Source organism: Ipomoea triloba, chromosome 10, assembly GCF_003576645.1.
Source record: "Ipomoea triloba cultivar NCNSP0323 chromosome 10, ASM357664v1".
Classification (NCBI taxonomy): Eukaryota; Viridiplantae; Streptophyta; class Magnoliopsida; order Solanales; family Convolvulaceae; genus Ipomoea; species Ipomoea triloba.
Genome location: NC_044925.1, coordinates 3127475 through 3143716, shown reverse-complemented (window position 1 = coordinate 3143716; position 16242 = coordinate 3127475). Strand labels below are relative to the sequence as shown.

At 30.7% G+C, this 16242-nt stretch overlaps 3 protein-coding genes across 5 annotated transcripts in view; 2 read left to right on the top strand and 1 right to left on the bottom strand.

Annotated features, from left to right (window-relative positions):
* The window catches only part of LOC116032988 (GPN-loop GTPase QQT2), a 7305-nt gene extending 6651 nt beyond the window's left edge, over nt 1-654 (bottom strand). Inside the window, exon 1 of the mRNA XM_031275742.1 lies at nt 351-654. The gene's annotated coding sequence lies outside the window, so the exon portion shown is untranslated. The remainder of the gene's footprint in view (nt 1-350) is intronic.
* A 4999-nt stretch (nt 655-5653) lies between these two features.
* Nucleotides 5654-10452, top strand: LOC116032321 (piriformospora indica-insensitive protein 2-like). The gene is made up of 7 exons (XM_031274823.1): nt 5654-5805; nt 7204-7327; nt 8702-8773; nt 8874-8945; nt 9087-9155; nt 10219-10290; nt 10377-10452. Exons 1-7 carry the CDS (start codon nt 5661-5663, stop codon nt 10450-10452), a joined length of 630 nt encoding a protein of 209 aa, XP_031130683.1. The 5' UTR covers nt 5654-5660.
* Nucleotides 10453-10804: 352 nt separating this feature from the next.
* LOC116033021 (probable LRR receptor-like serine/threonine-protein kinase At1g53430) lies at nt 10805-16025 on the top strand. Of its 3 annotated transcripts, none has more exons than XM_031275774.1 (18): nt 10805-10915; nt 11032-11103; nt 11188-11259; nt 11368-11439; nt 11542-11613; nt 11788-11856; nt 11999-12064; nt 12295-12360; nt 12473-12505; nt 12651-12703; nt 13005-13384; nt 13462-13657; nt 13754-13867; nt 14013-14122; nt 14285-14492; nt 14583-14799; nt 14928-15084; nt 15201-16025. In XM_031275774.1, exons 1-18 carry the CDS (start codon nt 10890-10892, stop codon nt 15561-15563), a joined length of 2346 nt encoding a protein of 781 aa, XP_031131634.1. In that variant the 5' UTR covers nt 10805-10889; the 3' UTR covers nt 15564-16025. The 3 variants fall into 3 exon arrangements, with proteins under 3 accessions (XP_031131634.1, XP_031131633.1, XP_031131635.1); XM_031275773.1 differs by having other exon boundaries at nt 11185-11259; XM_031275775.1 differs by lacking the exon at nt 11999-12064 and having other exon boundaries at nt 11185-11259.
* Nucleotides 16026-16242: the final 217 nt, after the last annotated feature.

Genomic DNA, 16242 nt, shown 5'->3' with positions numbered 1-16242 from the left:
CATTTGCATGTCCTTCCCCTATACAAGAACTCAAGCTAACAAATCCTCTTTCTCCCCACACATATGTATAGTTATCTTTCTGTGCATTAATATATGGAAGCTTAAAACTATGGAAATTGATTTGCTATCTTATCATTTGAAAAATGTCCATAAATCCATAATAATTCAGAACCAAAGGAGACTCTTTTTTTTTTGACAAGTTTTGAAGCAACTGTTGCTAGTGTTCAAATGATTAAATTAAACGTGATGCTTTAGCCATAACTGTGCAGAAAAACAAATTAGTAAGGCTTTGTTAACATTGGCCAGAATTTTACTGGTAATCTAAGCAGCCATAGTTTATAAAAACCTACTTATGGCAAGGAGTAAACTTCTAATCTCCTTGGAGTTCCAGTGACTCAGTGAAGCAGAGGCGCTGAGTGCCCGAGTCCCTAAGGGTCGCCGCTGAGACTGCTGAGTCGATGAAGTGAGGTCTGACCGTTTGAGGATGTGAGGACTGAGGAGCGAGGGCGTGAGGGAGCGACTGCCTGACCGGAGAGTCGACCAGGGAGGAGGGCGTGAGGCACAGAGGCGGTGAGAGACGACGGAGAAGTGGAGAACCGTCGTCTGTGGAGTGGAGAAGCAGAACTGCAGAATCCGAGAGCCCGAGAAGAGTATAAAATTAGGGATTAGGGCTATGCTATTTTGTGTTTTGTATTGGGCAATTGGATTGGGCCAAAACATTAAACTATTTCTTTTGGGCTATTGGTACAACTAATCCCCGAATTGAATATATATATATATATATACTAGTTTTATACGCGCATTGCGCGAATGGGTTAATGCCCAATGTTTATATTTAAATAAATATTTGAAAGTATATCAATGCAAGATTATATAGGAGAAGTTTATACATGGGTAATTCAATGTCAAATTTTTTTATTTAAATATCTAACTCAAAGTATATGAATCCAAGATAATATAGAAAATTCATTATAATTATTACTAAAATAAATGTTTGCAACCTTGTAAAATCGATAGTCTAAATATTTGGTTTAAAAATGATAGTCTAAAGTACTACTTTTAATTTGAATTTTTCTAAGTGTTCTTAATTCTCTTTTGAGTAACATTGTCGTTGTCTTCATCTTTACTATTTGTTCTCCTCATTTTTGTTGGTAGTGTGTTATTTGCAATTCGGTTATTGTTGGTAGCATAGATGACAACGTCATGCAATGAGATTATGATATAGGAGCTATGGACTTTCCTTTAGGTGTTCTGCTTGGGGTTCATTTGGTTCAACCATTATTGTTGAATGAGTTATTGTGGATAAAGAAATCCCTAGTTTAAGAAAAAAGATTAAATAAATTAATAAAAATTTGAATATTTAAAATATTATGTATTCCAAAGATATTGAAAGGTAGTTTCTCGCTTCAATTTGTTGGGTTATGAGTTATTTGAGTACTTTCATTGTCAACAAATCCCCAAGTAGTTAATATGATTGGTTTCAAACTATTCTTTTTTATTTTTTTCATGGTATTAAAAAATACATATGTTATTAAAGAAATACATATGTATCATTTTTTGGTGTAACTACTAATTTATTTAATTCAATAAGAGTAAAATAAAGTGATTCCGCTTCAATTTGTTGGGTTATTATTTGAGTACTCTCTTTGTCAACCAATCCCCAAGTAGTTAATATAATTAGCTTCAAATTATATAAATTTTTTTTTCATAGTATTAATAAAATACTTGGTAAATAAATATATAACATTATTTTGTACTATAACTTTGATATTTAATTACAAGATATTGTAAAAATAAGATAATGGACAATGTAATGAATATCAATTGATAAATTTGAATGTAAAGAATCTTTGCATGAGAGAAAATAAAGACAGTATAACTAATGAAATTATTTCTCTTATTTTATTTAATTTTTTGATAATGAATAATTTTTTTCAAATAAAGGTATTGTAGACACATAATTCTAAATTAAAGAAATACATATGTATCATTTTTTGTTGTAATTCTAAATTAAAGAAATACATATGTATCATTTTTTGTTGTAGCTACAAATTAAAGAAATACATATGTATCATTTTTTGTTGTAGCTACTAATTAAAGAAATACATATGTATCATTTTTTGTTGTAGCTACTACTTTATTTAATTTAATAAGAGTAAAATAGAGTGAGAAACTTAATTATGTCAAATTTGATTGAGATGAGGCTCGAACCTAATACCTTTCTTATAGAAATTAATGGGTAAGTTAAAAGTTAACGGAATATTAACGGAGAAGAGAATATATAAGGAAAAACTTAACGGATAATCATAAAAGTAAGGTTAAATTAGGTAATCTCTATTAATAATATTAATCTGAATTATCTTAACCATCTATTTGATTAAATAATTCATCTGAACCATCCATTTGATTAAATAATTTGACCGCCATTTTTTCTACCCATTTTAGGCCTAACTCTCTTTGGCTCTTATTAGTATAGTAGATATATATATATATATATATATATATATTTGTTCAAATGCGGCGGCGAGCTCCGGTGCGATCATGCGATCTAATTTTTACGGTCCAATTTCATTAATCCTACTGAAATTCGCTTATGTTTAAGTGGGGTTATTATGGTAATTTTTGTATTTATATTACGTGAATTGGAATGGTGCATTTTAGTACATAGTATGATGCATTTGAATACATTCCGTGGTGCATTTTATTACGCATGTTGGTGCATTAACTGTGTTGTGAAATGGTGTGTTTTAACCTCCTTTAATAAAATTGCGCTTGTAGCTAATTTTCAAAAAAAAAAAAAAAAAAAAAAAGAAGCTAGCATGTCGCTGTTACGTTGTACGTGAAATTAAAGAAAGCAAATACTCATCACATGCTAATAAAAGGGAATTGTAGCCTTCACAGTACAAATGATTGATGCAACTGCTGAGAAGCTAAGCACGTATGAAGTGTATAATACAGTGTGGAAAGTTAAAAAGCAACTTAATTGCATTTTATTTTATTTTATTTTTGTGTTAGTGTTGACTGTTTGAGGGTGACTTTACAAATTTGTTGCATGCCTTTCAGCCCAAAATATGTGTTGGATGGAGGACAGCAAAACACAACTAACTTCTACGTACGGAGTATTTATTTACTGAAATGTCACTGCATTTTATTTTAATATTTATTTATTGCATGTCTATCTGTTTATTATTTATTGAAATTTCATCGGCATTTTTCCCACTCATTGCTAAGTACACCCACTTTACCATCCATGTGCATTTTATTAATCGTCTTACATATTCTTATATATGAAATGGGTCAGGTGTTACGATGGAAATGTAATATTTATACGGGAGGGAATATGTAATACTAATCATGAATAAATCGTTTCTTACTTATAAGAAAAAGAGTTAATTTAGTTTCACTTTTGGTTATAGATTTATAGGTGTCACTCCACTTTTAATCTTTTTTTCAAAATATCCCTTTAATCCTAACATTATTGTGGCTTGACCATTTTTTATCCTCCGACAATAAAACTAAATGACGTTAAATATATGGACATTTTGGTATATTTAGTTCTAAGTGCTTGTGCTCAGATAACATGTAGTGACTCTTCCATATGGGAGGTCATGAGATCGAGCCATGGAAGGTCATGAGATCGAGCCTTAGTAGAGACGGTATTGACTCTTTGTGTTTCAACAGGTTGAGAAGGTATAGATGAACAGATACTATAATGTAATAGAGTCAGTAGTACTAAAAAAAAGTGTTAAGTCCTTAGATTTTTTGGCCCTAGGTGTATATCTGTATAAAAAAAAAAAAGTGTTAAGTCCTTATTTTTTTGGTCTTAGATTTATATATGTATTCCATTTTTACTCTTTTTTTTTTCATACCATTTCTTTTGGTCCTAACATTATTTTGGCATGACTATTTTTGGTCATCTGCCAACAAATATGTTTAAATTAAATGACATTATTTTTTTTGAAAACAGAATTAAATGACATTATTAATCACTCAAAATCATCATTTTTTCTTCTTGGTAATAGAACCAAAAGTCTTGTAGGTTTTTATGAAGTAGACTTACGCACTATACTTAAAGTTTGCCATGAAGTAAGACTTGTAGTTTTTTCAATGGTACTTTTATGAATTTTGTAGTAGACATATGTATTGATAATAGTTTTATTACGAAGAAGAAAAAAAAAGAGGAAGATTTTGACTGGTTAATAACGTCATTTTTAATATCATTTAAACATATTTATTGACAGAAAGACCAAAAAAGGTCATGCCACAATAATGCTAAGATGAATGAAAATATTTTGAAAAAAAAAAAAAAAAAGGGACTAAGGGTGTGTTTGGAAACCCGGAAGGGTTTATGGTGTTTGGGAAGGAGGAGGAAAATATGGTCAAAGGAAATTTACTTGTTGGTCAAGCCACATTTTATGAAAAATGACTTCCTCTTTTTTTTTTTTTTTTCTTCAGGGGAAGTCATTTTTCGCCTCTCATTGCCTCTTTATCTTCCGCCTCCCGTTGCATCTTCCGCCTCCGACCATTTCAATTTTCCGAAACCAGTCGCCGCCTGGTTTCTCGAAGGAAACCAGTCGGCGAGATTGCTTTACTAGTCGGCCATTGACTGGTTTCACTTTTTTTTTCTTTTTTTTTTTTTTTTTTAAATTTTTTCTTTTTTTTTTTTTTTTTTAAATTTTTTCTTTTTTTTTTTTTTTTTTAAATTTTTTCTTTTTTTTTTTTTTTTTTAAATTTTTTCTTTTTTTTTTTTTTTTTTTTTTTTTTTTTTTTGCAAGTTTCACTCGTTTTTATGTAGTTTTTTACAATTTTGTCAATTTTCTTGTCTATTTTCTGGAAAATGAACCAAACGCACAATGTCAATTTTCTACTTTGCAACCAAACACAAGAAAGGAAAATGTTTTCTGGAAAATGACTCATTTTCCAGAAATCATTTTCCTGCTTTCCAAACACAACCTAAAAGTGAAATGCCACATATAAATCTATGACCAAAAAAGAAAAATGACTAAATACTTAGAACTGAATAGACCAAAATGTCATTGTATTTAACGTCACTTAAACAATTTTGTTGGTAAAAGACCAAAAATGGTCATCATGCACAATAATATTAGGACCAAAGGGGATGTTTTGAAAAAAAAAAAAAAAGAAACTAAAAATAGATTGACACCTATAAATTTAGACTAGAACCAAAAGTGGAATTAACTCTAAAAGACTGTAATACTTTTACATCAAAATGTAATATTTAGGGGTTGAATATTTACTTGAGAAAAAAATGTAATACTAATCATGGATAAATTATTTAATTGTTACTTATGATACAAAATATAAGTACTTATGAGGAAAAATTGGATACTTTTGATAAAAAAAATATAATACTTTTAAATCAAAATGTAATATTAAGAATTAAATGATTACTTAAGATAAAAATTGTAGCACTTATGTAGAAAATATAATATTTATCAAAAATTCAACCCGTCTCATAGATGAAAATTCGTAAGAGTGACACGGTCTCATTTGAGAATTTGCCACATGACATATATGCATCTTTTTGCCACTTGCTGACACAATAAATAGGAGGGGATGATATATAGGTTGTGGAGTGAAGAGATATCAAGCAAGCAATTAGAATTGAATATAATCAAGCTAAGTCAATATATTGAGAGATGGAAATGGTGAAGTTGTTGGTGTTTGTGTTGTTGCTCTTCTCTCTCAACTGTCAACTAACCATGGGAGAAGAAGTAACTGAAAGTACAACATTCTGCACTACTATATCCGGCGACCGACATAAACCTCTTGGCACCGAAGATAGTGAGTCCCCATAAATATTCTTTTTCTTTAGATTACTATACATACACCAATATCCATACATATACTTTATTTATCTTTCCATATTTTTAAATATTATTTCACTTCTTATTAGAAAAAAGAAATAATATGTCATATATTTTTAGAATACTACTTTTTCAGTTTGCCATTAACACGACATGTTAGAAATTACAGTTTAGAGATTTTTATGAGATAAAATTTAGTTTGTTGAGTTTTTTTTTTTTTTTTTTTTTTTTTTTTTTTTTTTTTTTTTTTTTTTTTTNTTTTTTTTTTTTTTTTTTTTTTTTTACTATATTCTTAGATTTAGTTGTTTTCATAATAAGCCTATAAATACATGGTTTTTATTGTAAGTTTTTTATGAGACTAGTCATATAAATTTTATTAGTTTTATATTAATTCTTCTTTTACTGCTATTCTTGCCTTCCAGGCGGGTGGTATCATTAGCTACCCGTTGGACCCTATTTAAATTTTAACATGATATATAAAGATATATGCTTACGATTAAATTAGTAACTAAAAAATGGCTGATTTGTTAGGGATTATCTGCTTTGCCACAATAATGAGTTTACCACACTATAATGTACTCATCAACTCATTTCATGTAAAAAAAAAAAAAAACATAATATAATGCTTTATAGTATTAACTCTTTGTATAATATGCATGGCTTTTTTTTTTCTTTTCTTTTTTTCTAATATAATACTTTCTTGTAATCCCTCTTGGTTTGAGCATGTATGTTAAACAACATGAGCTAGTTTACCTCTTTGTGATCGTTTTACTGGCTAGGATCACAAGGCTGACTTCATCGAAAACTCAATAATGACTATGGGCTTTTCTATAAATCAAAGAGTTTATTAGCATTAAAAGAATTTAATTATAGAAAAATATATTAAGATATTTTTCAAATTAATGTTAATATTAAATAGAATAATAAACATATTAACACGTTAATTAATAGTGTGATCCAGTCATTAGAGCTTTAATTAATTGTTCAAGCAACAGATGTTCAACTTCTAATAAAGACATTTTCTTAAAATATCCCATTTTTGTAAAGATAAATAATGATGCAGCATTAATGATAACAATTCATTATGATGTGAGTGAGTGAGTGAAGGTGTAATTACATGACAATAATAACATGACGATATATATGATGTGAACAACATTATCATTTAATAAATGTTGTGAGAATAACAACATTATTAGATTTTTTTAATCTTTTTATTTTCGAGTAGATCGGCTATAAGCTTACTAAGCAATCCATTTCTATGATGGTTTGTTCAGAGTTATTCAATAACCCTCCTTCAATTCTATCATTTATAATATGTTTTCTTCGGACTTGAATTAATCTAATATTGTTTTCCTTAAAAATAAAATGCCAGATGCTGCCATCAATGAATTGCTTGGATGTTCAAAAATGATTTCTAGCGAGAAGTGTGCCCCTAATCCAACAAATTCTATTACTTGCGACTGCAATCTCGAGAAAGTTTGCCGGGTGACAGAAATGTATATATATTCATTTTATTTTAATAGATATATTTCAAATAATTCTTATAATTTTCTCTTTTATTTGACGTTTGATTAGCGAAATAAAGATTGAGAAAATGAAATATGTGTCAATTAAAATAAATATATTAAAGGTCAACAACTATATAATGTGATTACATCTCTGTTACCATTTCAAATGAATGGTTATCACACGATTGAATCTCATTAGTGGGGGTTTTGATTTTTTAGGCTGAAAGAAATTTAAAAAATATAAAAAAGATGCTATTTTGTAAAGAATGTTTTTAAAAAATAAAAATATTAAATAAAATAAGAATAAGAATATTATTTATTGTTTGTTTCACGCTGAAAATTGAAACAAATTAAAATTACATACAGAAAGAATATAATGATAGTATAAGTTTGATTGGTCCAAGGATATAAAAGGAATTAGTTGTACTGTCAAATAACAAAACCCACACAGAATATACATACATACATATATTTATTTATTTATACACATACAAATTAAAAATGATACACAGTACACATGTAAACCTAACCTAATAACCTTTACCAAGAATACTAAATAAATATTTATGTTCGTGTATAAAAGTTATTAAATATAAGGAGATGGGGAATAACAATTTTATGAAATTTACACCATTTAATAGAAAATGAACCAAATAGTGGATTAGGTTTATTTTATAAGATGACATTTTATTCTTGACATATTATGCAAATCTAATGTTTGATTCAATGTTGATGCCTAGATACTAAAATTCTATTATCACTCCTTTTAACCATAACTATTCATAAGAGTTATAGCAAGATTGAAGGTGGCATCAAGTACAATAGCTTCTTCGTATTGAGAAGGTCATTTTGGTGAATTTGTGTAGTACTTGGTAGTTTTTTAAATATGAAAATGGTTAATTATATACTCCCTTGTCCCATTTTATCTGTCATGCTTACTATTTATTGGTTAAATCAACTATTTCTTCTTTGTTTATTTTATTAAGTATTTTTACTTATTTTTAAATTTGATATTTTGTTTTTAATAGTACTTTTAGTGTAGATTCTAAATATATAAATTTTGTATACTAATACGTACTAAACTTAATATTATGAAAGTTATGAATTAAAACTAACTTCAATCAAGTCCCGTTAACTGAACCAGACACATAAAATGGGACGGAGGGAGTAGCACTTATACATTAACGATATATTACATATTTTTTCTTAAGAAAATATTTGCTTTATACTTGTCTTACTATATACTTTGTTAGGGTCTTTGCTAAGTTTGTATGCTATATCAAGGTTATTTTGTCCAATTAGCTAATTGTATAATTATATATGTGATTATTGTTGATATGCTTTTCTTCAAATATGTTGTAGTCGTTTCTCATACCGGAGTTTTGAAGGTGAATTGCCAAAAGCGATCGGAAAACTTAAAAACCTAACTAAACTGTATGTATCATGAATTAGTATTTACTCTTAATAATATGTTTGGTTCTTAATAATTATTACAAAGTAGTTAAGATAACCATGTGTGTTGTATTTGTTACAGTGTGTTGTATGGAAACAAGTTTCTTGGCAAGATTTCTGGCTCATATGCAAATCTAACGAATCTAAAACATTTGTAAGTTCTCTCTTAAAAAAAATGAAACTTATTTCTCTTTTTTCTTTTTACTCGATTATTGATATGATGATATATTAATATAAACATATAAACGTAAACATTTTTCTAAAAAATTATTCTAACCTCTATGGTAATTGACAGGGATCTTAAAGACAACTCATTGGAAGGACCAATACCCCACTTTCTTGGTGATATGAAGTTGGAATTCTTGTAAGTTAACACCACAATCCTTAGAATGGAAGAAAACAAAAATAGGAATGCAAACGCTGTTTGCCATATTGTGTTTAGTTTGCTGAATAGGGTAAACATATAATAAAATTTCTACAAAATAAGTTCACTTTTTATTTCATGAAATATATTTTACAAATTTGATACCCTACCAATAGTTATTTTTGTCTTTAAAAAATAGCTAATTTTTTCAAATTTATATTTATTTATATTATTATTGGGTATATTTTATTATATATTTATTTTTTTAAAAAATATTTGTTAAATCAATCAAGTACGTACATACATACATACATACATACATACATACATACATACATACATACATACATACATATATATATATATATATATATATATATATATATATATATATATATATTTCTTTTTAATTCTTCAAACCAACCAAATGTCATGTGAATATTGTACTGTTGACAACAAACCAAGAATTCTAAAAATTTGTCTGTTATATTGATATTTTTAATTTATGAGTGATATTATATTTACTATCATTTTCCACCATCTTAACGCAATAACATGCTATAGTAATTAATCCAAAATTTAAACATTCGATTGATTGGGCGACTTGCGATTTACATCCGTAGTGGCTCTAGGGGTGATGTCCTATGAATTTAGGATTAGTTCGGCGAAACTAGAATCACCTAATATTATTTCCTTAAATAATGAATCACAAATTTTATTCTTTCCTTTTTTTTTATCCAATAACATCACTAACATATGTGACATTAGTTTTATTCTATGAAAATATACTATCAATTTTTATTTTTATATTTTCCATTTCCACAACTTTCAAACTAATGCTATTTCCCTATGAATTCTATATGATATGACAATTAAACTCCATATATTCTTACTTTTTTAGCCTACACATGAATTGACTAACCCACCCAATTTTATTTTTATTTTTTTAACCGATCTATTTATTAACAATCAAGATATGACATGTAAGAGGTGAATATTAAAAAGAAAATACATCATGAACAATGTAACTCCTTTTGAAATGTATTTGTGGTTTGAATTATAGGGATCTATCTGATAATTTATTTAGCGGTTCAATTCCACTTCACCTGGGTTCCCTCGTAAACCTAACGTCACTGTAAGTGTTAACTTGTTCCAGTTCCGTTTTATTGTCATTCTTTCTTAGTTTCTTGTTTATTATCTATGTTTTGTTTGTTGTTTCAGAGATTTGAGCAATAATTTATTGTCAGCAAAAATTCCAAGTGTAGTGGAGAACTTTAAGAGCCTGGTGACTTTGTAAGGCGACATATATGAATGAAACTTTGAAATTTATCAATTTTCTGAATTTTGAACCGATCATGCATGTACTTGATCAATTTTTACACTTCCATTTTGTAATTCGGGGACCTTAGTGACAACCAACTCTCCGGTTCTCTACCCGACCAGCTTGGAAATTTAACTTGTCTTAAGAATTTGTAAGTAAATGCTTATGGATGATCATCTTAAAATGAAAATATAATATTTATACTAAAAAAATATAAACTTCTATTTGTTTCATTTTATGTCTCTGATTTGATTAATAAAGATAATTGAAATTAGTATATATAAAATTTATATATTTAACGAGTATTTTGATTTGATGCGTTTGAAGCAATTGATGCCCTTACTTGATGATTAACAAATGAGTTCAGGTTTCTGCAGAATAACAAATTTGTTAATGCATTGCCGGCAAGAATCATGGATATGAAGGAGCTGATAAAATTGTAAGTGGCTGTTTTTGGTTCCTTTTCATTTTTGACAAACACTACTTGAACCATTGCAATAATTTGGTGTAAGAGTATTTGTACTTAATCAATCAGTCATCTGCTAATTTCTTCAGCGATGTTCGAGGGAACGACTTGAATGGACGAATCCCAGATTCTATTGACCAACTACTGAACCTCCAATACTTGTAAGGCATATGATTAACTCACCTGTGCTGATATATCTGTGAGAATTGAAACTTCTGATTTTATGATCTTCAATTCTCGAGTAGGGTTCTGATTGGGAACAAGTTTGAAAGCCCTCTGCCTGCTGAAATCTCAAATTTGACAAAACTTGAATATTTGTAAGATCTTGTAAAAAAAATTTGACCAATCTTTTCACCTGCCTTTACATGTAAACTTCAAAATTATTGAGATTTTAGTGAAATGCTCACTGTCGTATCACCATTCAGGCTTGTAAGTGATTTAAATGGAGGAGGGTTTGAGTTTCCTGATTTTTCAAAGATGAATTCCTTGAAATATCTGTGAGCTTTCTAGTACACTCCTAGCTTATGCTGAATTTACTTGTTTTCCTTTGCTCCCCTTGAAACATTACCATAATCTTATGAATTATCTTCGGTTTTCAGGACATTGAGGAAATGTTTGCTTACTGGCCCTATTCCTGATACAATTTGGAAGCTAAATACTCTGTATTATCTGTAAGTTATCTGTTCATATATTTTTGCAGTATTTTCAAATAAGAACTTCATCATCAATTACCTCCCCCCACCCACCCAATTTTTATTTAAAAAAAAAAAAAGATTTCTATGAACTGTTTTGCATGTTTTGTGAATAAATACATATTTGATTTTCATATTCCATTTCTTATTCAGGGACTTGAGTTTCAACCGTTTGTTTGGTGAAATTCCAAAAGATGTTTCCAGCCGACTACCAGAATACATGTAAGGGAGTTTACACTACATATGTTCTTCCCTGCATAGAATTTTGGCCTGCATGCTTTCATGAGTTCAAACACATCACATCCATTGGTTTCACAAAAAAAAACATTTTAAATGTTATCTTTGTCCTTGCATTGTTTTTCAGATTTCTCCGAGGAAATGAACTGAATGGGACAATTCCGGCATGGATAATGAATTCGACTAGGCATATGTAATTGCTCTGAACCCAAACAGAAAACTTAATGATCAACTTCCTCACTATAATAAAAATCAAGATTAAAGAAGCTGATGTCTAATGATTTTGGGAACAATGATCTCATCATGTAGGATTTGAACCAAAAGTGTTAAGCCAAGTCGTCACTCTCATTCTCATTCCTTTCCATTCCATCTATGATAATTAATAGTGGTTTTTTCTTATTGTTTTCTTTTCATTTAATGCAGCGACGTATCTGAAAATCTGTTCACAAACAATGTCACAGAAATTAAAAATTCAAACTCATCAAACCTGTGAGGATTTCTAATTGACTATCCTTTGATTTATAATGCATTTTCCCTATGTGCAATGTTTTGATTTTTCTTACTTTGCAAATCGATCATACTTTGGATCTTTCTATTGCAGGAACTTGTTCTCATGCCTCAAGTCCGATGAAATGTAAGCACTTTCTTTTCATTTGGGGAACACTTATTCCTCCCACCCACTCACCTCATCCTAAATAAATAGTAAATACTGTAAACAGATGGACTAGTTTGTTTGAAGGGCATGATGATCCTGTGTTGTGTTTATTTTGATATTTTAGGGCTACACATTGGGAACAAGTTGGCTATAGCTGCAGCAAGAAAGAACACTTGTGTAAGTATATTATGGTTAAGCTATTATTACCTTTTCTTTGCAATGATCTCATTGGGGAATTTACAATAATTATGGACATGTACCGCTGTACGTGACACTTTATGGTGGTAGTTTATGCAGTCAGCATGTAATCAAAAGGTTACCTTTTACTAGTACCAAGATGCACAGAATGGTCTGAAATAAACATAATTTGGATAAAAGCATAACGACCTGAATTTGCTTCTTCTTCAAAAAAAAATTGTATGGACTCTTAAGAGAAACATTTATTTTCGATATAATGACAATTTGGTTTCCATTGCAGTAGACCATCTATATATAAATTGTGGTGGTGAATCAATGCCAATCAATGGAACTAATTATGAAGGTGATCTGACTTCAAATGGAAGTTCAACTTTCTTTATGAGTAGCAGTTCAAGTTGGGGTTTTAGTAGCATGGGAACTTACCTATTATCAAGACCCTGGATTGACACATACATAATCAACAATACATGCATTGCTGGTGTTGATGATGGACCTCTTTACAGTACAGCACGTGTATCCCCAATCTCCTTGAAGTATTATGGATTTTGTTTAAGAAATGATAAATACACTGTGAAACTTCACTTTGCTGAATTAGTTAGCAATGATTACAAAGCCCCATATATCAAAAAATCTGGCCGTGTTTTTGATGTGGATATCCAGGTATGGTACAACTACCAATAGAATTATTGCACTATAAGTTGACAAACTGGAATCTTGAAAGCTGATTGTAATTGCAGGGGAAGAATGTACTGGAAAATTACAACATAGAACAAAAAGCAGAGGGTGTAAATAAGGCTTGGACTGAGGAAATAAAAAATGTTATAGTTAACAATAGTAAACTGGAGATTCACTTATATTGGTCAGGGAAGGGTTCATCGGAAGTGCCGACAGATCACTATGGTCCCCTTATATCCGCAATTTCTGTATATCCTTGTAAGTCATATTTGTTTATTTTCTTCTTTACCTAGTGCACCATTTCACATCCTACTTTTCTTATCTGATATTTCTAGATGTAAATTCCTGATCCAGCTATAGAGAGTGGTATGTCTCCTCCAAAGATGGCTGCAATCTCATTATCTGCCTTACTTCTTCTGATAGTGTTGATAGTTTATTTCTGGAAAATGGAAGACAAATCGCATGAAGGTAACTTCTACTTTAAAACAATTGGCTTGGCTACTAATACTATTGTTGTTGTTGTTGTTGTGGGGGAGGGGGCTACACAATAAGATTTCCAGCATTCATTGCCCTTTGTTGATTGTCCCATTTATTCCACTGATTTTTCTTCTAGGAGTGGTTGAGTTGTATCCTGGAGGATTTTACAACTTCCGAAAACTAAAAGCTGCTGCAAAGAATTTCAAGGACAAACTTGGTGAGGGTGGCTTTGGAACTTTCTATGAGGTTAGTTTTTCTTCAAGTCATTTAATATGACACTACAAGAGAACTGTCATTTATTGTCTTTAATATAGATAGGATTTACATCTAACATCTACAATAGACATGTAGCTCCTCCCATTTTGATGTTGCAGAAGTGTTATTGTTTGCTACTGAATTTCTATTCAGGCTACACTTGGCAATGGAACTGTCGTTGCAGTTGAAAAGGTTTCAGCAACAAAAGATATAATTCGTGCATTTAGGGAGAAGGATTCTACGATTTCTCTCATGGAACATCCGAACCTTGTAAAGTTAATAGGATGCATTGCAGAGAAGAATCAACTGTTGCTTGTTTATGAAGATATAGGTCGTAATTCTCTTCAAAATGCACTTTTTGGTATTGCCTCTATCTCTGCGGGCCTTTATACTGAAGTTTTTCTTCACTTTAGCATGTCTAGCAGCAGTAAACGAGGTAGTTTCCTCGCAGGTTCAAACAGGTCGAAATTAGATTGGGCAACAAGGCGCAACATTTGCCTTGGCATAGCAGAAGGTCTAGCTTTTCTTCATGAGTGCAAGCAGAAAATTGTCCATGGAAATATCAAACCAACCAGCATTTTTCTTGACGAACATCGCAATGCAAAGATATCTGACTTTGGATTTTCCAGACTCCATGACCAAGGAAAGTCGCGGTTGGAAGGAACAGTGTAATGATATACTTAATTGGTCCCTCCTTTTTCTGGACAACCATGTCTTGATGTTTTCTTAAAACTGTAAATAAGCTAACAATCCAATAAGTTTGTATGGAACATTCTTACCTGAAAGTACTTTGCAGGGTATACATGGCGCCTGAATACGCAAAATATGACCTCTTAACAACAAAGGCAGACGCGTATAACTTCGGAGTTCTTGTACTCATAGTTGTCAGTGGAATGAAAGAAAAGATTTCAATGTCTAGCAGTGGGGTTGACACTGAGTACCTTCCAGATGTGGTGAGCCAATCTTAATTTACATGATTATATTGATCACTATTTATTAGCATTGTCAAATTCTATGATATCAGTGTGCACTAAATTGCTAGCTGCATTCTGTGTATATATGATTGCAGGCAGCACGCGAAAAGCATAGAGAAGGACATTTTATGAATCTAGTTGATAGAAGCATGTCTAATACCGTCGATTGGGAACAAGCAGATACAATGTTAGAATTAGCAATGTTGTGCTTGGACCAGTACCCAGATCAAAGACCGACCATGACTCAAGTTGTGAAGGTTCTAAAGGAAGAGCTTGAATTGAAGGATCTAAAGGAAAGATTAAAGCAGCTTACTTCTGGCAGATATCGGCCTGAACCATATGGTGAGATTTCCACAGCTGAAGACACAACTTGGCATACAAAATCAGCGACCACTTCACGGGGTGGAGTGACAGATACCCAAATTTCTGCTTCTCCCAGCACTAGCAGATCTGTTTGAAGAAATACAAATCTATGCTAGTTCTCAGTTCTGCTGAAATGAGTGGTTTTCCGAATTGAATTAAGTTTGCTTTCTGAAATTCACAAGTGATGGTGCTAATTAATGTCCCTTATCTGAAAATAGTCCTAAAAGAATTTCAGAGGGCAGCATGTAGATACAAGCTGCCAAAGGAATTAAGTCAGCCCTCTGAAATTCTTTTAGGACAATTTTTCAGATAAGGGAACTTTATAGCACCACAATCACTTGTGAGCTTCAGAATATATATGCAGTGGTTTCCTGTTTTCAGTTCCTGCTAGTAGTGGTGTATTATGTTTGCTTTTGTGAAATAGTTGTGCTATATGGCATGCATGCAGCATGTACAGTGCTATTATTAATATTTCGACTTTGTAAATTGTTTGTGTGATATGATGTGTGTTTCAGACTTTCAGCCCAAGTTAATGAAAGCTTTTGTGGATTGAGACACATTTCATATTTCACAATGGGGCTTGTTTGGTAAATAATCAGCCTATCAGCCAATTTTGGCTTATTTGACCACTATTAGTTGTTTGGTTAATAAGCTTTTTGTAACTCTAAAAAGCTTAAATTAAAAAGGCTACTCAAAGCAGCTTTTTCAATTAGCTTTTTGATAAAAGAAATTATACCAAACAGCTAGCTATCAGCTAACAGCTAATTTATTAAA

Bases quoted from the DNA above. Each gene is read 5' to 3' on its own strand.
- LOC116032321 (XM_031274823.1), top strand. From the start codon at position 5,661: ATGGAAATGGTGAAGTTGTTGGTGTTTGTGTTGTTGCTCTTCTCTCTC. The intron at 7,328-8,701 runs GTATATATATTC...AATATGTTGTAG, and splicing joins GTTTGCCGGGTGACAGAAAT to TCGTTTCTCATACCGGAGTT. The intron at 10,291-10,376 runs GTAAGTGTTAAC...TTGTTGTTTCAG, and splicing joins CTCGTAAACCTAACGTCACT to AGATTTGAGCAATAATTTAT.
- LOC116033021 (XM_031275773.1), top strand. From the start codon at position 10,890: ATGGATATGAAGGAGCTGATAAAATT. The intron at 12,506-12,650 runs GTAAGCACTTTC...TTGATATTTTAG, and splicing joins TGCCTCAAGTCCGATGAAAT to GGCTACACATTGGGAACAAG. The intron at 14,493-14,582 runs GTATTGCCTCTA...GTTTCCTCGCAG, and splicing joins TCTTCAAAATGCACTTTTTG to GTTCAAACAGGTCGAAATTA.